Source organism: Aulostomus chinensis, chromosome 3 (genome assembly GCF_037954235.1).
Source record: "Aulostomus chinensis isolate RoL2024-O1b breed Wild chromosome 3, RoL_Achi_v1.0, whole genome shotgun sequence".
Lineage (NCBI taxonomy): Eukaryota > Metazoa > Chordata > Actinopteri > Syngnathiformes > Aulostomidae > Aulostomus > Aulostomus chinensis.
Window position 1 is genome coordinate 20167965 of NC_141322.1, and position 26649 is coordinate 20194613.

A 26649-nucleotide genomic window follows, 5' to 3' on the forward strand; every position below is an offset into this window, starting at 1 on the left:
TAAAACAAATCTTTCGCCGTTGAAAAAAAATCAACTTCAGATCATGTCGGGAAGTAGATTTATAATCCAGTTATAGACCAGTAGATCCATAATCCAGTTTACGAGGATATGACAAGCAAAAGAACACATTCTCCGTGACGTTGTCATCTTGACGTTGGCTGGCATCATATTCATACGGAGTACATCATCACCAGCTTTTGCAATGTTTTCTATGGAATATATAAAGCTTCCTTGTATTCACAGCCTAGTAACTGATAGGTCCTTATCAATGATAAATACAAATATGCAAGTACCTTGACATTGTACGAAGTACTTGTTAATACTAAGCTATGTACCACCACTGCAAATAATTCATACGGAACAACTGACAAATGTTCCAGACAGCTGACAGTCTGAGTCAATCCAACTGAACTGCTGTGGATCCACATAGCTTTTATGACAAAAACTTAATAAAATGTCTAATATCTTCATATTTGATCTTCACTACCATCATCTTCATCATCCTCATCAGTTGTTTCTCTGCATATTAACCAGAACAGATAATGGTTTGGTTCTGATAATCCTCTGTATTAAAATGATTAATATTCACGAGCTTGTTTGGTTTTTACTTGTCATATTCATGTGGGAACAAAAAAAGAGTTACAGTTTCAATTCTGAAAGCAATTAGTACGAAAACTATTTTAATACTCAATATTTCAAATACAATTCCAGGCTTTGACAATAAAAACAGGCGAAAATACATCTGAGCTGACAAGGCAACTTTAATTAAACTCCAATGAAACAAATGGAGACATCTTCAAATTTAATAAAGGCCATATATATTAACACACACATCAATTGCTATTTTACACAAATGATGAATAGAAAGAGTAAATGACAAAAAACGAATTCAAAATAAAGTTCATGTGAGTAGGATGACGCTCAGGATGTTCTTTCAGAAGACTTTCAAATGACATTAGAAGCAAAAACAGATGTGCAACTGCTAATAAATCAACTCAGTTTTTGCAAAAAAGCTCATCTATGACTTATTGATATCGACTCACTTCCAAATCCAAATGACTTCTGGTGACACAAAGCTCGTGCTAGCTTCTTAAACACTGAAGCAGCAACATGAAAAGCTTGTTGAGAGCAAGATTATTCATCACTGATCAATATACTTGGCCTACAAAGAGACTGCAGCCATTCATCCGCTGTCAATGTCTTCTGATTTATTAATTGTGATTCTCATGAGCTTTGAATCAAGCCAGTTCATAGTACTTCCCCGTTTTTGGATCAAAATAGCAGTGGAGGCAATGATCATAGAGCAGATTTAAATACTCGGCCTCGTTCTCTTTTTCAGGCAGTGGCTCGTCTCCTCCTGCAGTGAAGCAAGAAAACCACGATGAAAGCCGATAAAATTACAAGAGCACTTCAAATCAACGGACGCCAAAGACAATAAATCTAAAATGTATATTGTATTTTCTACAGGGCTGCTCCTCTCTCTCCCTGCTGAGAGGCATTGATAGTGGTTTGACCTTCAAACTCAGGTGGCTTGAAAAGTTTTCAACCTTTTTTTTTTTCTTTCTGCTCATCAATCAAAACCAAAGACGCACCAGCTCTCTACGACATTATGAAGCTGTAAAGAGATTCCCTGTAATCCCCCGCTACTTTGAAGCACAAGATTTTAGCTGTTAAATTGACAGGCAGTTAAATGCTAAAAAGGTTAAGGAATGCTCCAGGAGGAACATTTTATCTTATCAGAACTTTTGCGACGATAATGAAAACTAATTATAAGACACATTGTGTGAGAGGTTTAGAAACGATGTTGTAAACTGGAAAGGTTCCATCAATTAACCTTGTCGACGCGTCTAGGGGGTACGGACCTGTAATGAGCCTGTCACTTCTGACCTATGGAGTTATGTGGAGGACAGAGAGCTTTACTCTCATGGGTTTTTCTTTTTTACCCTTAATTACAGTTTCATGAGCTCTTCCCATCATGCTGTGTGCATTCACTGGCATTTCTGATGTCAGTGAATGGTTCCATTAGCTCCATCCGCAATTAGTGTCAATGCCTACTGGATCCTGGACTTTAAAAGGATACAAGTGGGGGCAAAACAAACCAAATTAAGAAGGTAACTGTACCTTTGATTGGGGCTTCACTATGTTTCTCTGTGTTGTCTGGCATTCTCTGCTGGCTGGTGGGTATGATGGGAGGGCTGAGCACATCCATCCAGTCCCTAGGACAAGACCATCAAGGAACAGAGTCATGTCAACACATCCTACTATTTTCACCATCCTATTACTGCAGAAAGTATGTTTCAAGTACACATAAATGAGAGTCTTAAGCTCACAAATGTATTATTTTACTGCTACATCACTTGTTAAGGTTTCCATAAAGTAGAAAAAGCTGGCCACAACATTTAGCTTGAAGCTAGCAGTAGAAAAAGTGAGCTAACTACAGTACTGCAGGTTCTAGGCGGGGCTAGTTCACTGTGGTACTGAACCCGAAGGGTAGTAGTTATAACTGGCACTTCTGGATCCTGCTCTTTGTAGATGGTGGTTATGGGTCATTAGCCTCAAGCTAGTTCCAAATGGCCAGTTCTTTCAACACTCAAACAAGTGATGCATTAGTGAGAAAACATTTTGGGAGCTCAAGACAGTATTTGTGAGTACTTGAGAAGCACAATACATTATTTGGGTGAAGTTCCACTTTAATACTCAAGTCCCTGTTGCCAGATATCCAACGTCCTTGGTCACACATAGATTCATAGTTTTACCTGCAATATTTGACCGTGCCTGAAAGATTTAATTTTTTTCCATACAAACTGATCTTCTCAGAGGAAAACCAGCTACAAATTAAAGTAATACAGTTTCATTTTTTTTTTCTTGCCAGTACTGCACAGATTCATTCTTTTAAACAATGTAGAATCATTTCAGGCGATGCAACATTCCATTTACATATTTTGCCTCTGGACAAGGCATCTCATAAAAGCACATGATAGCATATTTAATGAGGAACCGTAACCTTCTTCTGTTTAATATTCAACTGATGGCAGGCGGTTCAGATGTTGGTGTCATCATGTCTGTCTCATCAGCAAGAAGAGTGATGATTGATGATGCCGTTCAATTTGATAATCAAAGTAGATTTCTATACATAGATGATTAAGCACTATGGTTACTGTAAATTAAATCAAGCCCATTAAAATGCCAAACGTGATGCAAAAAACACAAACCATTGATATTAAAAGTAGATATTTCCACACATTTTAGCATGGATTTGAAATATTTTCACCTTTAAATTCATGCAGTGGGATTTAATATATATTCTCAACTGAGGCTCTGATTTTATTCAATTAAAAAGGGCATTTAATCCGCTTATACTCTTTTGACTATATGCCAAACAGCAATGTGGTGCATTAGTTATTGACACTATTGAGGGATCTCTTTGCAGTTTTCCAACAAAACAGCAAACTGGACTTAAAATGAATACATGGCACTTTGTGAGTTAATAAATTCTTAGATTTCAAAGTAAACGTTCATTTGAATGATTTAATTATTTACTGCAAACATTAAAGCACAAAGAGGAGGTGTATTAAATCAAACTTTACAAATAATATCAGGGCCACTCAGTTTAGCACACTGGATGTTGTACTGTTTACTCACAATACTTGATATTGTAAAACACTCTTTATTGTAAAACAGAGCAACAGGAGCATTTAAGCTCTCAAGAGCTGTTGCCCCCAACAGCAAGGACGCCTCGCAGTACAGCCAGGATACACATAAAACACTCTCAGTTGGGCAACGTCTAAAAAAGTAGTGAATTAATTGTAGCTGCTCGTCAATATGTAAATCATGGACTGCTTCTAGGTGCAATGTCAATAGTAGTGGTAGTGGGAGGCAAGCTGGAGAGAGGAACAGCAATAATTATTTGGGTTAAAAAGCGAAACCCTTCTGGATATTCAACCAGCTCAAAGAAATACACCCGCATAACACTTCTATGTGATCCACCAGAGATGGAGATGAACCCAGACTAGACCCAGAAGATATTAGCAGTGAATACAGGATCTCCAGAACCATCCTCAGGATAACTGGACTCATCTATAGGCTACTATGTTGGCTCTTCAGGTGCCTCTCTGCCAGCTTGAATACTACCCTGAGCTCACTCGGACACCTTTTCTACCAACAGAGAGATTCTAGCGCTGGTTCTGTTCAGGATTCTTTACACATTGTAGCCATCTGGCGAACCCGACCATCTTTGCATCGCTTTCAGTCAAAAATGCATCATCATCAAGACAGAAAGTTGCATGTCATCATGCTACAGAAAAACATCAATTACAGGGTTCCAAACTTGTCATGTTCCAGACTAATTTCAGTTCAAACAACTCAAGCTGTACTGTGAGAGACACAAGCTGTTCCTTGTTGGTGCTCGTTGACTCTTCATGCTATTAGATGCAAAGCAGCGTTAACGTGTCATCTTGTATAACTGATGATAGCACGGCAGGTACCCCAGCAGAGAACATCAACATTAAACTTGCCTCCCAGAGGTAGGCTCTCTTTTAAAGACATCACAAAAGCAAACTCAGAGTAACATAAAACTTTTTTTTTTTCACTTGGCCTTCACAACTACAACAATAGAATCAAATACGTAAAAGAGGAAAAACAGATATGGCTGCTTTCGAATTATGAGGTACTGAGACTTCTGCTGCGCAAAAACCGACCATTGCCTTCACAATGTCGGTTTGGTCTGTGAAGGATAGTGCTATCATGACATGATGACTATCAGCAGTAAAAGGTAAAATAATAAAACAATGATAAATTAATGTATACTTGTGAAACTGACAACAGCACTCACATGAAAAGATGCTCATTATATTTGCAGACGCTGTGAGTGAGATAAGCTCCTGTCTGCAAATCTGACATTTAGCTTTAATTCTGCAGACAGTTAGCATCTGCTTGCTTATCAGGGAGTGTTTCCTGTATAAGCTGCCAAACATAATCACAGAGAACGAAGCGTAAGAGATTATTTGTTCGGATAAAACTATCATTACACCATGTGGTGTTTGCTCACCTGGGGTTTGAGTCTCGGAGGGGGTTCATTTCCTTCTGATAGTGTTGACCCTGATAGGCAGGCTAGATCCATAAAAGACGGTAAAGAAAAAAACAGGTTGTTAAAGATGCTTCAATGCAAAGAAATATTAAACATATGATTGCCGTGTTTAAAAGGATATGTGGTGTTCTGTTGAGGCATCGAACGCTTTCTTTGCACTGGCTTCAGATTAAGATCAAAATGTTTGTCAGATTCAGTGGGAACTCTGCATTTATCACAGCTCAGGAATGAGGGCTATCATGTTCATCACAACAACGCTACCGCTGCAGCTCGACGGGCTGACAAATGATGGTTGTCTCTCAACAGAAGTGATACACAAGTGTCACTCACAGGGCATGCTGTCACCACTGCACACCTGCTTCTTTAATTAGAATACATCAACAACACATGGTCGCACCCTCAATGCAAAAATGTGTTTTTCTATCTGTTTCTAAGCTCATCTGGGAATAAATGTAACACTGCTGAGGAGGAGAAGTCAATCAGCGGAATGAGTGTTAGGAACATGTTGAGAGCCCAATGTCCAGAGTGTTGAGAAACTCTGCATGGGTGCAGACCCGGAGAAACACCAGCTCAAGAATAATACTGAAATGGTAGTTATGAAGAGGAATTATCCTAATTATACTTATTGACTGATGAGATCAAATGCAGGTCATTATGTTTTCTCAAAAATAAATTTCAATAATGCTGGAATATATTCATTTTCCAGAACCTCTGTTCCAAATTCAAAATACGCCACCCTCCATCTGTCACATGACTGGTTAGTTATATGAATGGTCACAATGATACTCTCCCTCTATCAGGCAAGTCATTTCAAAGCAAAGCAAGAAAAAGCAGGAAATTGCAAAAATTTGTTCAGAAATTTCAACGTGACCATTGCCAGTAAAAACCTGCTGTTAAATGTATGATCTGGACCATTTAAAACAATAGTAACTCTGATTTTTTTGTGAGCTGTAAGAACCGGTAAAATATTAGAAGATAAGAACGGTCTCAAATTCAGTGAAGAGTGCTCTTCATCTGCAGGAAATACAAGTTCATTACCCTCTTTGTCTTGTCAAAGCTAAGGACCATATTATGGCCTCGGGAGGCTATTTAAGCCTAGCGCCTGTTTAAAGGCTATTACATTACAAGACTTTGATGCAGAGGCAGTCATGTTGAGGCTGTGCTCTGTGTTTTTACTCAACTTAGTTCCAAGTATCAGCAGATTCCTTTGCCTTATTTATGTAACACTCTTGAAAAATTGTAGCCTGTGGTATTCTGCAGGTAAGTTACTGATGATGATGACGAGTTAGGTGGAAGTAGATGGTGTGAATACTTTTGGGAAGGTTGGAGCCATTTTTGTATTTTTATCTGTAATATTAAAGCTGCCGCATTAAACGGCCATTTAAACTTGCATTAACAACAGTATCAAAGGCAATGCTTTGATGTAAAAAAAAAAAAAGCACATCTGCTGGTAGTAGTGCATTACTAATTTTGAAGTGACAGCACCTCCTAATCTAATTGCAAAAGGTCAGTGTTAATACAGCAGCAGCCAGTCAGTGTGATGGTAAAACCAAATGTGCAGCATCCAAGAAGAACCTGGAACAACTCACTACACACGAGGTACAACAAAGCACGAGATGTTCATTTTTATTTATAATCAATCATTTCTGCTTCTATTTGACTTATGGATACATCAAAATTAGCAGAAAAACTACTGCTGCTCAGTACACTCATCTGACTGCCAACCAAAGAAACTGTTGCTACATCACTTGTTTTAAAATCCAACTTACTCAAAAGGCTGTTTTCAAGTAATGGTCAGTGGATAAGTAGCACACTATGGTGGTAGTTTTCCTTATCTAATTTTGACAATCAAATGAGATATTACAACCTTGTTTACAGGATTGGGGAAATAGTAGGACCCTATGTTTTTTTCTTTGCTTGCACACTCATAGAAGAAACATCATGGGTTCAGCCTTGCACTTCAGAGAAGCTTGTATCTGAAAACAGACATTAAACATTTATTAGATGTCCTTGTGGTAACCTGGTTCGATGCCGGTGTTCCAAATGAAGACATGACTACTAGTGGATTTATCTAATTTAGATGTGAAAGGAAAAGTAAACAAGGTGCAGAGAGATTCACTGCTCCTCTCTTCCACAGAAGTTTGACTATGTTGATCTCAATATAAGTTTTCTGAGTGGTTGTCTGCTCACTCTCCTCAGGAACTAATGATCAACTAGTAAAACAGTGACTGATCCTCAAGGGGGTAAACCGATTCAAATTCATGATTTTTTTTCAAATAATATACCCTCATTACAGGTGGTCATGCTGAGGATAGATAACAAATAAGATCTAAATCTGAAATTATTCTTGCTATCTGAGACAGACTGATAACTGAATAATAGTTACGCAGCAAGTTCTGGAATTAAATGAAAAACACTCATCAGCACTTAGCAGTGAGAAAGTCCACTTCATGATAAAAATGATATGATCCAAGCTTCATAACCATTCCATCAAGATTCAAAATTGGCTATTAAACCATTCTCTATGAAAGAGGAAAAACTCTAAAATCAAGATGGAGTGAAGGTTCTACATTTAAGACCTGTAGTTTTACCAAGTTTGACTTCATTTCTGTTGCTGTAATGCTATGTTGTGGTCCATCTGAAAGAACTCTGACATGACTCCAGTCGAGGTGTGCAAAATCTAGATTCACACCACTATGCAGTGTAGAATGATGACTTTGTTTTTTTTCTTTATTTTTTTAGTGTTTCAAGTTACATCTGGTACAACAACAGAAACAGCAGCAGCTACACTGGAGTCTGACAGTATCCGGGGACGAGAGATGCCAGCGTGAGACGAGAACTCCTAGAACCAGAGAGGAACTGTTCTCCTGAAGTAGGTCCCATGACAACCTCCTGTTCAGTCTTTCCTTCAGTTTCTTTCACTTTACTTATATACACACACCAGATGGTAACATGACAAGCCTTTTCTTAATATGCTGATGGTGGTGCTGTTGTCATATGTATATTTAGTGCTCCAGAGCTGATTCAAATTACATCACTACCAAAGCGTTTGATAAGTAAATCTTGTCCAGTCCATGTGGGAATCAGGTCCCTACAGAGAACCTGATTTTAATGGTGGCCGCATCGCTATGCCTTCAAAAAAACAAAACAAAAAGCAAGAAGCATGAAATGATAATCCCTGTGGTAATACCACTATTCATTGTGCTCTAGTTGAATCTCAGTATATTACCGGGCACCTATGTACAGAGATGGTAACAGGCTTATAACGTGAGCATCGACTGTACTCACTGGGGATCATACCCAGGAGCCAGTAGGGGCCAGGCAGGCCTGTGTTCTCTCTGCCATGGTGAAATGTGCTTATGCTAATGGACAATAGATCCAAATGACCTTCAACAGCCATGAGCAAAACTATACTATCTTTAAATTTTAAAAAAAGGACTTCAGGGGATAATTTCAATGACCTAAATAATTTTAAGTCATTGGGGAAACCTCAGTTATTATGCCGGTGTACTTTTAAAAGCTGCAAGAGGCCAATTAAAATGTTTCTATCTCCATATCGTCCTTTGTAATTCAGAAAACACACTGGAGAATGAGGTGTGTTACAGCTTCACTGTGGCACAAGCTAGGGGTTTGAAATGGAAATTACCATGAGTGAGGATCAATCAGGGTCACTCGAAGCATTCCACATGGGAGACAGAAAGAGGGTCAACTTACGTACTTGAAAACTCAAAGATAAAACACCAAGTACAAACCATGGAGACGTGGGTCCAGGTAGAGTTGTCGTCACTGCTCATGCTGATGCTAACATCACAGTTGTGAAGCTGGGATGCGTTGAGGCTCGAGTCCCTAGATTCATCTTCTTCCTGCTGTCTTTTCAGGCTTGCTAGCATTTGAAGCTCCTCATCATGAACACCATGCGATGGCAGATTGTTGTCAGGTATTGAGTCATAATCACTGGATTCAACTGGATGCAGTGTCTTGTCTTCCTCCTTTAAAATGATTAGGAAAAGGAAGCATTATCATATGGAAGCAATGACAAGACCTTTTATTTAGACAGCGTAACACACACAAACTCAATCCACAAAGCTGTCAGTGTGACCAGTAAAGTTGCAAATGATGTTCCCAGACTGGACACTGGATGTTGGCCATTGTTTGACCCTCCCAGGAAATGTCATTTAACAGTGGATGCATTCATTTAGCAGAGTACTGCTTTAACTGGATTTGTCTGACAAAGTGCAAGCAGGCCTGGAGTTGTCTGGATGCTGAATCAATGGGAGTCAATAAACCAGGGCTGCAGGGAGGGAAACAAACTCCTTGTCATATTTCTCTGACAACCTTTCAATCAAAGGCTTGACTGCAGGCTTCCTACTGGAGTTGGCACGAATCAGTTGTCAGAAACTGCACTGATGCAGTAGTGAGTTGTGTAAACACAGAGAGGAAGAGCTGAGTGACAGCTCTCCCTTCACAGGCCTTTTGATCAATCCAGTTGAACATCATCTGGTCCTGGATTCCCGCACCACCAACAGGGTCCACCTCTTTATCCTTCTCTACATGGCATTACAGACCTCCTTAGGCCCAAATAAGCAATGATCAGACATTACCTGGAGAAAGCTTGACAGAATAGTATCTTAAAGCCAGATCTAAGATACTTATAACTGTAAAACAATAAATTTGAGATATTGAAGATTTTCCAATACATTTTTATCACCAGTCACCACATTTTGTCTGCTTTTTGTTGGTGCTGGGAAGAATGTATTAAGAGCTGCCTGCAGAGATTTATGAGAGCAGCTCAGATTCAGCTATAATTTGGGGTCATAAATCCAAACTCAGGGACAAAAGTGGCTAAAAAGGTCTGCAAAGTTCTTCTTGACTTCAGGACTACAATCAATCTCATCCACACTACAGTCTCTTGATCCAAGTAGTGCATCTTGTAACTGTGCAAGTAAAGTTATTTGATCTTATATTGATCATATAATTGATGTAAAATGAATTATGTATCACTTAAAAAGAGCTGATATCCGTTTCCATGTTTGCTGTGTTTGTAATATTTTTGCGAGAACAGACAACCCTTTGTTTTGGCACTACAGCTTACAACCACAAAAACAACAATAAGTGTCACTAATTTAGAAAGAGGAAAAGAGAAAACAAGCATTGCCTGGTGCCAGAAAGAATTCTACTGTTCGTCTTCTGACTGCAACATGATGAGTCTAGAGGAGCTGAACAATGGAACCTTGTCTGAGTCTCATGGAGACTAACAATGTGAGCTTTGTTTGCATTGCTACATTCTGTTATTATAATCTATGTGTTGTTTGCTTGTTTTCAGTATTTCTGGGATTTTTTTTTAATGATTTGGTGAGATAATGTTTATGTATCTTCATATGTTAATGTAAATGATGTGTAAATGTTAGCTCAGGCAGGCTACTTGAATCTCCTCCCCTCAGCTGTTCCCACCAACAACAACCTATAAACAGTTGGCCTGCCTGCCTTTCCGTCTGCTTGCAGTGAGACGCCGTCCTTCTCCACAGCTCCTCCTATAACTGTTTAACATGAGTAAGTACTAAAGATTTTTCTGTCCTTTTAAATTCTGTCATATTTAAGTGTTATGCATATGCATATTATAACATATGTATTAAGTTGTCTTAAATTTTGTTTTTTTTTCTCTCCTCACATCTGTTTTCTATCATGTATTACTATTAGCATCATGCCTGCAGCTGGCTTGTTCAGAGGATAGCGCACTTATGTATGAACCTGAAAATGCATATATTGGATGCAAAAGTCTTCTCAGGAGGGTGGCTAGCATCGCCCTCAGGGAGGGAGTGAGAGGCTTCGTCATCTGTGAGGGACTCAAAATAGAGTCGCTGCTCCTTGTAGAGTCAGTTGAGGGGATTTGAGGATCTTGTTAAGAATATAAAACTAACCATTGAGGGAGTCTTTTAGCTGTTGCTTTTTAAAAAGGTTGTGGGTAAACCTAAACGCATGAGGATTAACAGTTAATAACCATTCATCTGATTATCGTAGGAACTTAAAATTACACTAGGTTACCTGCTAGTCTATGTCACAGAAACATTCAGAGGTCTGAAGGTTATTAAAACTGGAAGCAGTCCCTTGGATACCTTGTGCAGTTCAGAGTCATCCCTTTCTAACTGTTGTCTCTTGGACAGTGATACACTGTGGATCCCACTCAGAACCTGGTCCACCAAATCTGCTCCACACCTGAGGTCCTGTCTGCTTCCACAGGGTGAGAGACAGCGTTCTGGGACCATCCCAGCATTCCCTGATCTCCCACTGGTTGGGGATTGTGTATGGGCACTGGTGGAAGCTGGAGAGAGGTGGCTTAGTGATAGCTGATCGGAGTAAGGATATTCAGGATCGATGTCTAAAGTTGAATCAGGATATTTGGAAGTCGTTCTTTGACAGAGTAAAGTGGTGCTCTCATCCTAGAAGAAAAACAAAAACGACATAAATTAAAACTGAAAAATGATTGTAGAACACACTGAAAACAAGACGGCTCAGCATGATCCAAGAGTGTATGGTAGACTATTTCCAGCATTTCTTATTTTAGCTGAGTAACTTTTATGTTGTTCTCTGCCCTTTAGATTGAAGTGTTTAATGAAACATGTTAATGAGATGCCAAGATGACACTTGAATTAAGATGATGTTGGAACCTTAATTTATTTTTAAAGGGGCTAATGATATTCTCTTTAATAAAATGCTACTCTTAAACTTTCAAATACAAAGTTAACGCTCCATACATATATATATAAATATATATATATATATATATATATATATATATATATATACACGCGCACACACACACACACACACACACACACACACACACACACACATACACACATACACACACACAGAACAGTGTATCATCTTCAAGTGAAATGTACAGTATTAAGGGTGTAGTTCCATCAGCAAAGTAACAATGATCATAACTTGTGGCCTTCTGGTTACGTAACACACCGCATATTCTTCTAAATATTAAAGGAACACTCCACTTTTTGAAAACCTTTCTTTTGAATAGCAAATACTTTTCTTTCCCTTACAGGCATTAAAACTGCCTCTCTATAGTTTGCAGCCTTCCTCTTCACTCTTCACTCAGGATAGCAGCTGTGGATTCACACAAGTTACTAATGATTCAAATGGTAACAATACACTCCAGTAGCAAGACCTACTCTGGCTGCATGCTAACACTTATGTACTAACTGACCGGCATCATCTAAACCTGCACACCAACATCAGCTTAAGTGCAATGCAAGCACATTTAGGAGAGAGCAATGTTTTGGCCATATTAGAGAATGCTATAGTCTTGGTACATAACAATAACACTAACAAACACTGTCGATGTGATGACACTACTGTACAAGAGATTTGGAACAAGTGAATTCATCTCTTGATTGTAAACTCACTAGCCACTTCATTAGGAGCTTAATATGATCAAATACAAGACATCTGCAATAAAATCTGGCTTTGTACGCATAGTGTTCCATTTAGACTGATGCAGTTAGAGAAGCATTATATTGGCTACATTTTATTATTGAGGTTATAGTCATAGCATCCTATTAAGGTACATATAATACTCAAACATAAAAAGGTTTGAATATTAGGAAAAATGTTCAACACACCAACACCCACTACCACCTCAGTAATCAAAATAAAATAGAACGGCGACCTTTCTGGATCTGGTCAAAAATGTAATGAAAAACTGGATTATATGAGCATGTGTATGTGTACCTATAAAGGGACTTAAGAGTACAAATCTACATTGCACGTTTTATCATGAGATTCCCACTGACCAGAAATGTCAAGACAAAGGTAATAAGTCATTATAAGTAATAAGTATCAAACCTTTTTTACTTATAGAGGGTAACAATAGTGAACTTTATTCACCACTACAAGACTTGGTTTCTTCTCACCGCTTTCTCTATTTGGGGCGAGCCTTGTTTCTGGTGAAAGAATACTGTAAGACCTTGGCGCTTTCAGCTCATCTGCTCCGTATGTCACCAGCATTTTCCTTTCTTATACTTTACCATTTTCATTTCAAGTTCAAGTGAATAAACAATGAACCGTATGTATTATTGAGTTTGTGTATTGAAGACATGTTGCAATACATGGTTGCGCTTACATCTGTGTTCAAGTGTATTTGACTCAAGAACTGCATACTTGATTGTTCTTCCGCTTCAGCTATTTCAACAATAATTGCGTTTACCTCATAATGCGGTACAGTTTACAATGTGCCTTTGTGCCTTCTACGTTTGAAAGTAGGTACAATACACTAAAAGATCATTGCCTTCTTCTGCTTTTAATATTTCTCTCTATGTTTAAAAACAAATGTAGGCTCAAAAGAATTGCATGAACCTGATGCAACACCTTGAAAGATGACATTGCTCAAAGTTGAGAAATGAAAAATCTGCCACAAATGACTGAAAATCTAACAGGTCAACCAGATAACCCCAGTGCCTCTTGATTTTGATGGTAAAATATTGTGACTTAACAAGTGAAAGCTCAGATTTAGGAAGCTTAGGTCATACCTTGTGTTACAGTCAGCATTTGGACTGATGTTTATTTTATTTTATGGTAGAGATACATGATTTCTTCTTCAAGAAAGTTCTGGTCAAGAGGGCAGCACAAATAATTCACACAAAACTATTTCACTGGGTAGAACACAAACGATTTATGTAAGCCAAAGAACAGAAAAGTTAAAAGAAGAGAAACCAAAAGGCTCCATCCTTGATATCTGTAGAAAAGTCATGCTCCCTTCCACACATGTATCAACGCACACAGATACGTTTTTTTGCAGAGATGAAACTGTAATTACTACATTTAAATTCTTCTAATGCCATCATGCACTCACTGGAAATTCCAGAGTATATGAATATGCACATTTGTTTTTAACTGCAGGACACAAGCTTCAAAATGCAACATATTTCTTTATATAGATATTTGCATTTATCTCAGCGTCCAAATCGTGTTCTGCACACGAAAAACATCTTTGTTTAATACAGATCCCCCCAAAAAATCCACAATAATCATTTCAAGAAGTTTTTCTATTAAAATGTTAATGACACAAAAACAATTACACTGTCCAATATTGTGGATAATACTGCAGGTGTAATATCAGTCAAAATAAATACTTCCAATATTTTTTCATTCAGCCATTCTAAGTCAGTCATATTTTGGCCAGTTTGACCATCAGCTGATTATCTAGTGTAATCTATTACATTTCAATTATTTTGTCTAGCTCTGCCCGGTGGGAAGAGGTTAACAGTATCTCCAGGCACTCTGCGGCGCACTATGTTTTCCACACACATGGAGTACAATGCAGCTTGTGCACCTCCACACGTAGCCTTGCTCAATAACCCACATCATAAAATTGATCTCAGAGAAACATGTCTGTGTGCTGCTGCTGGTTGCAGTGTATTTTGTACTTAAAATAAGATGTGTTTAAATACAGGACATACTAATAGCCATTGTGTGCTCTGGATGTTAAAAACAAGTGTGATTCTTGTCACTTTATAGTCACTTTCAAAATAACCATCTCATAGAAATGTTGTATGTTTGCAGCCTGGAAACATAAAACTGCCCTTCCTACTGCCGGTAGTTTTATTCAAAATGAATGAAAATTGTGTTTTCCTGCTTTTACCGAATTATGTTGAATACTGCCTAGCCCTCGATCAATTTGCTGATTTGAAAACGTGCTGCTTTACCCATCCAACACTCTCAGTGTGATTACCCTGCCTCTCTTTATTTGTTTATCTGACTGTTAGTAGGATTACAACAACAACAAAAAAAAGGAGGGAAAATATTCAGCTGGAGGGTCAACATGGGCCAAGGAAGAAGTCCAGTCAGATTTAACAAACACTGAATAAAAAAAAAAGTATCTCTTTCACTGTCCTTGATGTGCTATCTGATGTGCCCTTCAACTTTTAATCTAGGTTTTCTCAACATCATCTCAGGCTATCAGAGCATTTCTCAGATTCAAACAGGTTGAGTTTTTATAAGTGTGTACAGAGAGAGTAACCGACTATATAAATGATATTTTTAACTGTTGTTAAAAATGTATAAAAAATGAAGACGTTGATAAAACTATGCAGGAGACAAAGAGCAGACTTATAGCGCCAAAATTCAAAATTAAAGGACATCATCCATCAAGATGTAAACATGGCAACCCTAGTCGCTCATACGCATTTATTGAGGCTACTGTTGTAAACACTGGAATAGCCTCCTCTGATAACTTAATGCATATTAGTGTTTTAATAAAATGTCACAGTTAATAATTCACTGTGACATTTATTTTTTTCATTTGAAAATACTGAAGCAATGACAAATGTATTGGTTCTGTTTATTCTATAGATGGAAATCAGTAAATCACATAACAGACACAACACATTTAAAACTAACCCTAATTAAATTGAGGCAGCATAGCATATGCCCGTTTTTATTTATTTTTCACATTTTTTAGTTTGTCTGTGCAATTTTCTTGATTAATTTAAAAATGTTGTCAAGGATTAACTAATCATCTGCACCACAAAATGTGTTACTTGCATATGACTTATTAGACTTATTATAAAGGTCGAAATAGGTAAAATGTACTAGCATTTCTTTGAAGATAGTCATCTTTAAAATCATAGTTCAATGTTGATTAATTTCCAGTCTCCCCTCAGAATAAAGAAAATTATTCTTGATTGTAATTCTCAGAACCATTAAAAAAGGATCAGATGATGAAAACACTACTGCCATTTTTAAAGTAAGAACTGAAATACAACAAACAAATGGAAATGTTCTTGAGGAAAAAGTGAAATCAATGTTTAATTAATGCAGAAATGCATATAGTAGCACAATATTGTATATTGTTATACATGAAAGAAAACTATAACAGGCCAAGCTTGGTGCACGAGGAATAGAGAATGCTGACTGAAATAGCAAGATTATACCTGCAGTTTATTCTGGTAATCTAGACTAATGACTCTTTGAGTCTTTACTGCTGAATTAAGATTAAATTAGACTGTTGATCCAATAAATTAGTCACTGCTAAAATAGAGAAGTCATTTCATGAAGAAGTAGAAATAGTTAGCACGTCATGCAACAATTCATGTGTCAAGGCCACATGACCTGACACATGTAATGTGTGCATGTGTCTCTGCAGAGCAAACATACCTCATCACTTTCACTACCGATGAAGTCATCTTTAGGCTGGGCTTCATACCGCTTCCCTCTTTTGCTCTGAAACTGATCCTCTCCCAGCTCCATCTTGTCTTGGTCACCCTGGGCTTGCCCTCCTCTAGGTGAGTGAGGCTGTGATGAGAAAGTGAAGACCTCCTCTTGCAGAGGGAGCTGGAGCTCAGGCTCCTCATTATTCTCCCAGCAGCTCCGGACCTCCAGGTCAGGACACAAACCTGGTCGGATGGAGAGGGTGGGAGAGAGTCTCTGCTTTTCATAAATGCACTGAGGCTGGTCGGATGGAGAGGGTGGGAGAGAGTCTCTGCTTTTCATAAATGCACTGAGGCTATACTCAAGTTAAGTACAAAAATATATAACAAGACAGAATAATCAACACTTTTCATGGTCTGAACCCAAGCAGAGTAAAAATTAAGGGTTGAAGATTCAATGAGCATCAGGGGCTTTGAGTGAACAATCTCTAATACAGATGATTAAGTATTTTAGGATGAATAAGCTAATTAGACAAGATCATTGTCATAACGCCAGAGTAATTTAAACTTTTTTCACTATCTAAAATCAAACATTTTCAGTCATTAAGTCTCTAAAAGTTGCATGCAATCATGTGTGCATATAAGAAATATTAAAGATCCACATATATACATTTTAGAGAGCATAGTCAGAGTCTGACAGGGACCCAACGGCTCAGGCATGTTTCACACAAATATCTGAAAATGACTTTGTGTTGAGTTTGTCTATTTTGGCTGAGGCAGCCAGCTCGATACATTGCTGTCAGTGAAAGTATAGTGGAAAAAATTCAAATGCAGATCTATTTTGTTCAGTGTTAAGTGATTAATCTCCATTAATTAAATGTTTTGGATTACTGTTGCTAATATCCTGGGACAGCCAAACTGGATTGTTGGCAGTTTTTTTCCATCTTATTTTTATCTATGTCTTATCTTTTATCTTAAAATCTCTTTCACACCTTGGCAGATTTTCTTCAGCAACAGGGGGTTTTATAAGCATCTAAATATAAATTGCATTCTAAAATGTTTACTTCCTGTTTCACTTTCCATATTGGATTATTGACTACCTCGGTCATCATCGGTCATTCAGCACTCCTTCAGAGGACAGAATGTAGTTTTAGACGTCTGTTCACACATACATCCCATGTTATTATGTGCACGTTGTGATAGGATTACGCCTTAAAAACGGGTTCGTACATCTGCAACTGTCTGGCAGGCCTAAGATCAAACATGGGGGCACCTCTCTCGCTATGAGTGAGTGAGCAAATTTCAACCTCTTGACAGTATAATCACTTTCTGTAATTGCCCACTGTGTGGCAGACCCTGGGCCCGGGAGATGTCACTCTGACTTTTATTTAATGTGCCACATTACCATTAATGAACTAACTACTTTTCATCTGTGAGAAGTGCCACAGCAAAGGAGCTTACTGTAGAAACATCTATAAATGAGCTTTCAGAACACATTCACACATATTGTGCAGGACAATGTGGATGTCGGAGAGTGTGCATGTGTGTGTGTGTGTGTGTGTGTGTGTGTGTGTGTGTGTGTGTGTGTGTGTGTGTGTGTGTGTGTAGTGGGAAAATTGGAGTTCTACCAAAAAATTCTGCAAATGGCCTTGACATGGTTGACGCAATATTTGAAGAGGGGAACAAAACCAATGCTTTTTAAAATTCATGAAACTGAAAACAAAATTAAAATTAATGGGAGAAAACATGTCTTATTCTGAAGTATAAAGGGTCTACTTGGTAAAACATGGAGAGCAGATCAATATCATTCCACATACATATTACTCCCTTTCAAATGATTTCACTGCGCTTTTACAGATTGTAATGGGGGTGGGGGGGTCCTATCTGAAGCCTGATGAGGACTTCACCTGCCAGTGGCGGCCCTGTCCATCCTGTTAGGGTCAGTGGTTGTTGCCTGGCCTCTTGTCTATGAGATGGAGGCCCCCTGGTCGGAGTCCTCTTAATGTGGCCACCGGGAGCCACATCTGGACAGACTGTTAACCAGAATCAAACACCATAGTTACTGTATGGACTGCATTCTAGCATACACATGGAATAAGAAATGCAAAGAACTCAGTTTACCTGCTGATGCTGCTGATCTTGCTCTTGCTGCACTTGAGAACCGAGGTTTATTCTCACATCCTTGCTCATCACAGACACTTTCTTTTGGGGGATTTGGCTGTAAATTGCCAGATATTCCTACTGTACAATAATTTCAACATTAGAAAGGCTCTGTAATACAATGTTATTAAAGCGTGCCAGAAGGATATCTGTGAACTGAATATAGAGCATGAAAATCCCCACTAATAAGGACATTCAGCATCTTACTTTCATTGGCACCATTATATTTTTCTGAATTAAGAAATTGTAATCTTTCAATTTTAAATTCAGCCATGCTAAAACAGTATTGTATAATCAATTGTAAAAGTTATCATTAAGTTCTTGGGAGAATATTCATATATGATTGCATTTTCCATCACATATTCTAAGAATTATTAAAAGCACTCACTCTTAAGAAGAAGAAAAAAAGAAATAAAGAAAATAAAAATAAAATAAAGAGAAATAAAAATAGAAATAAAGAAATAAAACTTCTATAACTGAGATGCAGACAACAAAATCAATGTAACACTCCATCTTACCCTCACGTTGAAGGTGTGAGGGATCTTCAATGGATAATTTCTCTGTCAAGTTGTTCTTTTTCCCTGCTGTTTTGTTAGCTTTACCCAGCAAGTTGTCCTGTGACACAACATACAGGTTGCAAAGCATGTGATAATATGATCCAAATCATTCAAAGAATTATTTTGAGATTCACAATATCTTATGAATAAAGGGTGCGTACATTTCTCTCCCTTCCATCTAAGGCTCCAACGCTTTTCCTTCCAGTTTGAGGAGGTGGTCCTGGAGTCCTGGAGCCCATGGCTGTCTCAGGAATAGCTCTTTGATGAACAGGTCTAGGCAAAGCAGACTGATCACAACCTGTAATGAGATTTTTTTTGTGATAATTCACTGGCCATTACTGATCACAGTTTTGGTGAAATCATTTATTGAAAGTAGAGAGAATGCCTGACTTACAGAGAAACAAAGCTCCTTAATCCAATGATGTGTCAAGTGGAGCTGCAACTTTTAGCTATTTTCTCATATACACTAAATTAAACCATGTTCATGATCAATGTTTATAAAAGGTTGTATAATCAACCTGTTGTGTGTTAGAACCATGAAAGCGCTTCATGATTATAGATATTAAAGAGTAGCCACTTGGATTTCTGCTTCATCTTGAACCCAGTTAAGTGAAGGATTCAGAGCCAGCATTTTCTCTTCAAAAAAGCTCTTTTCAAGATACTTTAGACCTTTTTATTGTGAATAAAGTACTTTTAGCACACGTATGTCTGAATATCATGCACTTCAGGATATTTTTTCCATGATTAGAGGACTATACAGATGATATACAAAAACTACAAGTGTACACTGAGACACTCCAAAGGCCGTCATGGCTACTTTAAAACTGGAGATGGATGGATGGAGATATTTTCATGATCTAATCTGCTTCTGCTTGAAGGAAAATGATGTATTGTCTGGTAACATTAAGGGAAAACAAAAAAACATATAATGGACTCAGAAATACTTTGAGCAAAGATTGTGACTGACTATTGAAGGGAATGATAAAATATTTGTGGTCTTTTCCAAAGTTTGCAGGAATAACATTGTGCGTATAAACTAAAAATTGAATGATAGTTTGCATTCTTCGCCCTTCTTCTTTTTGTTTGCAACCGTTTTCCCACTCAGGATTTGTAAAGATATATGTATGTAACATTTATGACGATAAAGGTGTTTCATATTCATTTCTGACAGGGACGATGCACAGGGATGATGCACAGCTACTTGGCACTATCAGAGTTAGCTGATGACTGCTGTGCTGGCAATAGAGGCTCATCTAACTACACCAGGCAACTGTAGGACTGACTACAGTTTTTGTTTCTTGCTCCATGAACACCACTGTAAATCATCTCTAACAGTTTCGGACAGGTTGCTGTCACAGTTAAACTGGATGTCTACTTTAATAGCAGTCATTTTCATTATGATTAGGAGTGTTATGCTAATGATGCTAAGTAGGATGAGCTATTTCTTGTATGTGGTCGCCACTCCCTTCTATGGGCAGTTGAATCAACATGACTTAGACAGCTGTCAGAGCAAATAAATAGTTGCTGATAAAAAAGGCCACAGAGGCAGTGAAACTGGATCACTGGTGCATGTCTTTATATATGGGGAGATAATTGTAGCTCTCCGAGTACAGGTGAGGCGCAAATGAATCCATAGGAATGTCATACTCAGAAAATAAATGATCATCACCGCCTCTCTGCAGACAAACAGTTCCCCTCGTGCATGATCCTCTTCCATCAACTATTTCATGGGTGAATTGTATATCCCTTGTAATTTACACTTTGAGTAAACTTAATTTAAGTGACTTTCAAATCCACAGTGTCTTTGTACCGCATGTGATTTCTAAGAACATATCTTTCCAAAATCATGAGCATTCTGCCATGACACTCTCCATTTTTCTGGAAGGATTCTCATAAAGTTTGTAGAGGTGCAATTCTGCAAAGATAAAGTACGAGCTTTTACTCTCTTTCGGTAAACCATTTCTTAATAAACTCTGTGCACACAGATTTTGATGTAACCAACACTGTGGTTTACTTTGCTTACATTGTGAACTGAAGTAACTAAAGTGTTTGTGTATAAACTACCATGTATAAACAACCAAGTTTTTCTCTTAATTTTCTGTTAATTTCATTTATTATTTCACCCAGAACCCAGTAGTTTATGCTTACCTTCAGCAACCTTCATACAAGCTGTCTTCAAATCCATCAAAGTGTCCCTATTCAGAACCTGATATACATGGATTACGTCCTTAGGCAACTGGCAACTGAGCGGGATCAAATACTTGAGGTCATCTCCACTGCTGAGAAACATATCTAGATTCAAATGAGAACCATCTTCAGTTAATCCAAAATCTTAAGATAGTAACATTTTGATCTACTTAGAAGCACTGAATGACAAAGATGCATCAGCTCTCTCTCTTGAAACACACAAACTCAATTCTTTCTTAAATGGTGATGACAGAATTGTATGTCTTCTGTAATCACTCATACTTAAAGTGTCTCACGAAAAAGAAAAGGTAAATGTGTGTGGTTAACTTTTCAGGAGACCCGTTTGGATGCTTAACTGCTGTTTCAGACTGGTTTAGTCAGTTTCTATTCTTCTTTTCTTCTGCCAGTATAATATCTTCACTGGTGATGAGTCAGCTAATCAGCCATGTCTTTTCCCAGCGGTTTCATTTACATGCACATTAATATCCTTGTATTGTTCAAGAAATAGTATATTGGCAATAAGCATCTGGAGTCTGGGGTTTTAAAGTGGTTTGTGTCCTCTTGCAAGAAGCTTAGATGGAATATGGTCATTTTCACAATAGGTGCAAAAACCAGAACAACAGTGGAGAATTGAGCACATGCAAACATTCTCGTTGGCTGTATCTTTATTCACAACTCCATCCTCACTATCTAGGAATTTCAATCCAGAGGAACATATAGGGAGCTCAAGGATTATTTCAAGTGAGATGGATGATGGGGTATAGTGCTTGGTTAGTTACCATTGGCTGCACATTATTTATTTTCTCATTATTGTTTGAGTCAAGTATATTGGGTATAATACCCTATACAGTGTGATACCACTACACAGTGGCAAACTCACTATATTGTGAGTCCTCCTCCTCAGCCATCTGTCCTGCTGTCTGTCAGATCCTCTGTTGTTTCAGGTCTATTCAGGTAACCCTTTGTTGTGTCCTAATAGTTTATTGTTTCTATTCTTTTGCCCGCCAATTATCTTCTATCCAACCCTTTGTTAGGAAAAGTAAACCTATTTTCTTTGAGTCCTGTCTCCTCTTACCTTCCTCTACACATGACAAACATAATAAAGCTTTTTTCTTTATGTGGTCAATTATCTTACCATCATCTAACATACCTCTAAACTCAGTTTTCATGGTGAAGACTCTCCGGACTTTACAGGTAGCAAACAAACTGATGCCATCCAGCGTTAAAAACTCTGCATCGTTGAACAGATCTCTGGTGAATGACACAAGGTCAATACACCAAGTAGACCACTAATAAAAGAGGATAAAAAGGTAAAACTTAAACAAAAGAATCCTTAAGAGTGCTTTCACAATCTGACTAGTCTGAATCAAATGGAACGTTTCTATGTACAAGCCCATTTATAGATTAAAGTTAAGTGCTAAAGTCAAGACTAAATACGAAAAATACATTTACTAAAGGGTTTGTACAAGGAAGCAGAGAAAATGCGCCAACTAGAATTTCTCTTATCAGTCAAAAAATTAGGGCTGAAAAATGTAAATGCTTTGGCCCAGATGTCTAGTGGCAAACATCCTGTTCCATGTTATTGTTCATATTTGAACAGTCCATAATCCTTTGTACTCAAACGAATCCCGCCGGTGTTTGAACCACACCAGATTTCCATTAAAACAGACTACACGCTGTTTTGTTGTTGTTTTTGAAGGTGTGATTTGAGATACGGGTCAATGTAAAATCAGACGACGAATGATAAAAAGGTACAAAGCTAAAAATAATGACAAGCATGAGACAGATACTCACAATATTTCGATGTAATCCTATCAAAGGAATTTTTGCATGCAAAACTGTGGCAGAGAACTCCCGATACACAGTTGATAAGTAAAGTCTTCTTTTCAGGTGTCCCATGTCAGTTATCCTGTTCGTTATCAATGGGACAGAATATGAATCAACCAGGGGTGTGTCAAGGTCATCGTGACCACAGACTTCCTCCCGGGCCTTATGACATGCACCATCACACAAACACACAGACACACACAAATATACATACACATAGAGGACAATTTACATGTCCTCAGATTCTTAAAATGATGTGGTATATGAGCAATAAGAAAATAATCTATAATTCATTCCTTAAATTTCTGACTGAGTATTCATTTTCTACGGCTCCTACAACTTAAAGTCTAAATTAGCGTTCATGTATGTTGGGGTCTGGGGGTGGCCATGGCTACAGCAGGGGGGTCCTGGGATTATCAAACCCTATATTTTGCAGGAAAACTGATTAATCAATAAGGTCAATATGTGAATTAACACCTAAATGCATGTAGCTCTGTGTAATTATGTAAATCGCTCAATGCTTCTTCTTTTCTCGCTAAAAAGTGATTTAATGTTGGGGAGGAAAGGCCCAATCTGGCAAGACTGGGGTTTGTGGACTCAAAAAGAGGGGCCGATCAATGAAATGCTTGCTAAAAAATGTTTTAAAAGTGCACAAATGAGTGAATATTACTTTTTTTTGGGGGGGGGGGGGGGGTGCTGAAAGTAGCCGTTGCCACCCTGCACACTGTCTGGTAACAGTCGTTAACAGTAACAACATTTCAAACATGGACATTTGAGTCCAGTTAAAATCTTCAAATGATTGCAAATAATCTGTTTTATTGATTAAATAACACTGATAACAGAGAAACAGTCTCCCTCGAGTCTTATATTCAACCTTGCTGAATGAGCCAAGGCTGTCAGAATAAAAGCCATCTTAATACCAAAGGAATCTTTCAGTTGCTAATTAATAATGCTTATTCAAGCAATGGCATAAAAGCACTGAAAAAAATCACGCCCTTCACATTTGCAGGTAGCTCCAGGAAAACAACGAAGAAACAGAGCATACAAGATATAAGAAGTGATTCACCGTGGAATTATCGTCTGTGCTTTACAATGTGATATAATACTGCTGGGGGTGGCATGGCTCAGAGGTAGAGTGGCCGTCTAGAAACTGAAGGGTCACTGGTTCGAACCTCACTTCGCCCAGTGACCATGTCCAAGTATTCTTAAGCAAGACACTGCCTCCCTAATTGCTCCTGATGGCCCTGCACAGACAGAATAGGCTGGAATAGGCTCCACCCCCCCACCCCCCATGACCCTTAATGGATAAGTGGTATAGAATAGAAAATGGATGGATGGATATCATACTGCTCTCTTGTGCAAAACATGGTTAATTTAATCAATTAATGATAATGGTGGTAAGTGAGTATTATGATTTTTTTTTTATTTATGAACCATGAATGAATAATTTATTACAAACCACAGGATTCAACAAAGAAGGGATCCAATGATATTATCAGCATGTCATCATCAATGTTTTAACACATCGGTAAGAGTGATTGGCTTTTCCAAATGTTTTGGAGTTAAAGGGAAAATGTTCTACTTTTTCAAATTCACAATGTGTACATGCTTCTTCAGTCAGTAGAAAAAGGAATTATATCAATAACGTGTTTTTACAGATTATATCCCATCAGCTATTTGTCAAATCAGCTGTTAAAGTACCAGCGTACTAGATATTGGCAAAATATCTTTCATCCCCACAAGAAAAGTTGTTAAATGTAAGTTGTCACGTTTTCTTAAATGTGACTGCTGTACTTACACAAGCTCAATTGAAAAGTCTTTGCCCGGGGGAATATTCACTTGAAGAACTAAGAATCTTTGCAGAAGACCAACTAAGGATAAAACACAAATCACATCACAAATCAACACTGATAATTTTGCTAATATTAAACATGTATAAAGTGGGTACCAATGACTTACGAGACATTTTTCCATTCTCTGGTAGCTGCATCTTCACTCTCTGACTGCTCCCCTCCAGAGAGTAAACAAACCCCTTGATTTCTTTGTTAAAATCCTAGAAAACAGGCACAACACAGGAGAGGCCTTGTTAAGAACGGACAGTCCTGTGTGTGTTAGTCTAAATCCTCTGAATGAGTGCAAATCACTGTTTTATGTGAGCAAATACGATGTTTGAGGTAGAGATAGTTTGACTTAAAATGTCAGTAACTGGAGGATACATGGAAAACATTGTCATTGTTAGCAGTATTCAAGAAACCAGTACTGCAGTACCTGTTGTTTGAGGGACAGGCTCATGGCTTGTATGATGTTGCAAAACCTACAATCCAATCATAAAGTGATCTCATCTAGACCCTATCAAAAGGCTAACCCTGATCCCAGTTTTCCCAGCTGTTCTATCATCTAAAACCCCAGACCTCAGATCCCAGACCCCTTAGCCCAAACTCAGTGCTGGACTTTCTAGAGGCACCATCCGATTATTTAAGACTTTTACCTCCATTATGATTCATAACGGATACCTTTAAACTTGTCTATACTGTTGTAATAGTTATTGGAAAAGCTCTGTACAGTAAATCAAAGAAAAAAACTATTGGGTAAAGTATTAACAGTTATTTGCATTCCTAGGGCTGAACTGTGTAGGAGAACTATAAACGTTAGTGTGAAATATTCAACGTCTGACGCACAGTCTCACCCGGGACTTGTTAGCATTTAGCCATAAGACCGTCACTGTTGAGATGTAGCTGGTGCCAACCTTCAAGTGTTAGGGGTGAAACACTCTGTAAACTCACTTTGTGTATGTTTGCCTGGCTTCCACAGAGTTTCCATTTTGCTACAGGATCTTTTCCTTGGGCACTGAAGACCTCAACCACAGCTCCACCCTGCAAGACACAATCTACACTATTACAACCCCTATCAGCAAACGTTACAACAAGCTAACGCTTTCATAATGTTAGCGCGTCCGTAGTTAGAACAAGTTATTACGAGGGGGCAGTTTTAAAGAGCAGGAGGTTTCACTTTACCTGATAATTATTCTTGAACATTTTTTTTTTATCAGCTGTCACGCTGTGTATTTACCAGTATTTTAACAAGAATTTGTTGAGGCTCTATTTGACGTTTGGACGTGTCGCCGTTCGAAGGCTCGAGGTCTTCACCGTTGAAATTAATGACGAAGGCGCGTGCTCAGACCAAAACATTGAGTCATATTAATGTTATATTATTCGGATACTCCACTAAAGTCTAAAGCACTAAATTCTGCTGAAGGAAAATACATTGTCGAATTTTGATGCAAGTTTGTGTCCTGCGGTCTGCAAGCGGTGTCCGTTGCTGGAGAGAAGGCTTGGCTGTTTATTCCACCTTTATTATTATATATTGAGCGTTTTCGTCAAAATGTAAAGCTATCTCATGTAAAGGTCAAATAAGTAACCGAGAGGTTGTTTGACAGCAGTTTAGCGAACGCAGCACTCGTCTCCATGGTAACCAGACGCTACTTAAGCAACCGGTAAACTAGGAACCAGAGATGTTAAAAATGAAGATGGCTCACCTCTCATTTGCTCTTAGCGTTTTTTAACTGATGTGACCATAAGAAGCTTTCTAGCTTTAGCTTCAATCCCTGAGCCAAACGCTTCATTAACAACAGACACGCATTTATTAGGCGGACCAGCAAATTAAAATGAGT

At 38.2% G+C, this 26649-nt stretch overlaps 1 protein-coding gene across 6 annotated transcripts; it reads right to left on the reverse strand.

Moving 5' to 3' along the window:
* Positions 1–743: 743 nt before the first annotated feature.
* On the reverse strand, positions 744–26423 carry cfap20dc (CFAP20 domain containing). 6 transcript variants are annotated; one of them, XM_086199441.1, is made up of 17 exons: positions 25994–26422; positions 25763–25852; positions 24939–25032; positions 24778–24850; positions 22947–23061; positions 22303–22441; positions 21114–21257; positions 19127–19263; positions 18927–19023; positions 18370–18396; positions 18156–18281; positions 16256–16494; positions 11200–11523; positions 8839–9075; positions 5048–5109; positions 2122–2216; positions 744–1357 (listed from the first exon to the last, which is right to left on the reverse strand). In XM_086199441.1, exons 1-17 carry the CDS (start codon positions 26012–26014, stop codon positions 1239–1241), a joined length of 2139 nt encoding a protein of 712 aa, XP_086055567.1. In that variant the 5' UTR covers positions 26015–26422; the 3' UTR covers positions 744–1238. The 6 variants fall into 6 exon arrangements, with proteins under 6 accessions (XP_086055567.1, XP_086055565.1, XP_086055564.1 ...); XM_086199439.1 differs by having other exon boundaries at positions 18370–18486; XM_086199438.1 differs by having other exon boundaries at positions 18370–18489.
* Positions 26424–26649: the final 226 nt, after the last annotated feature.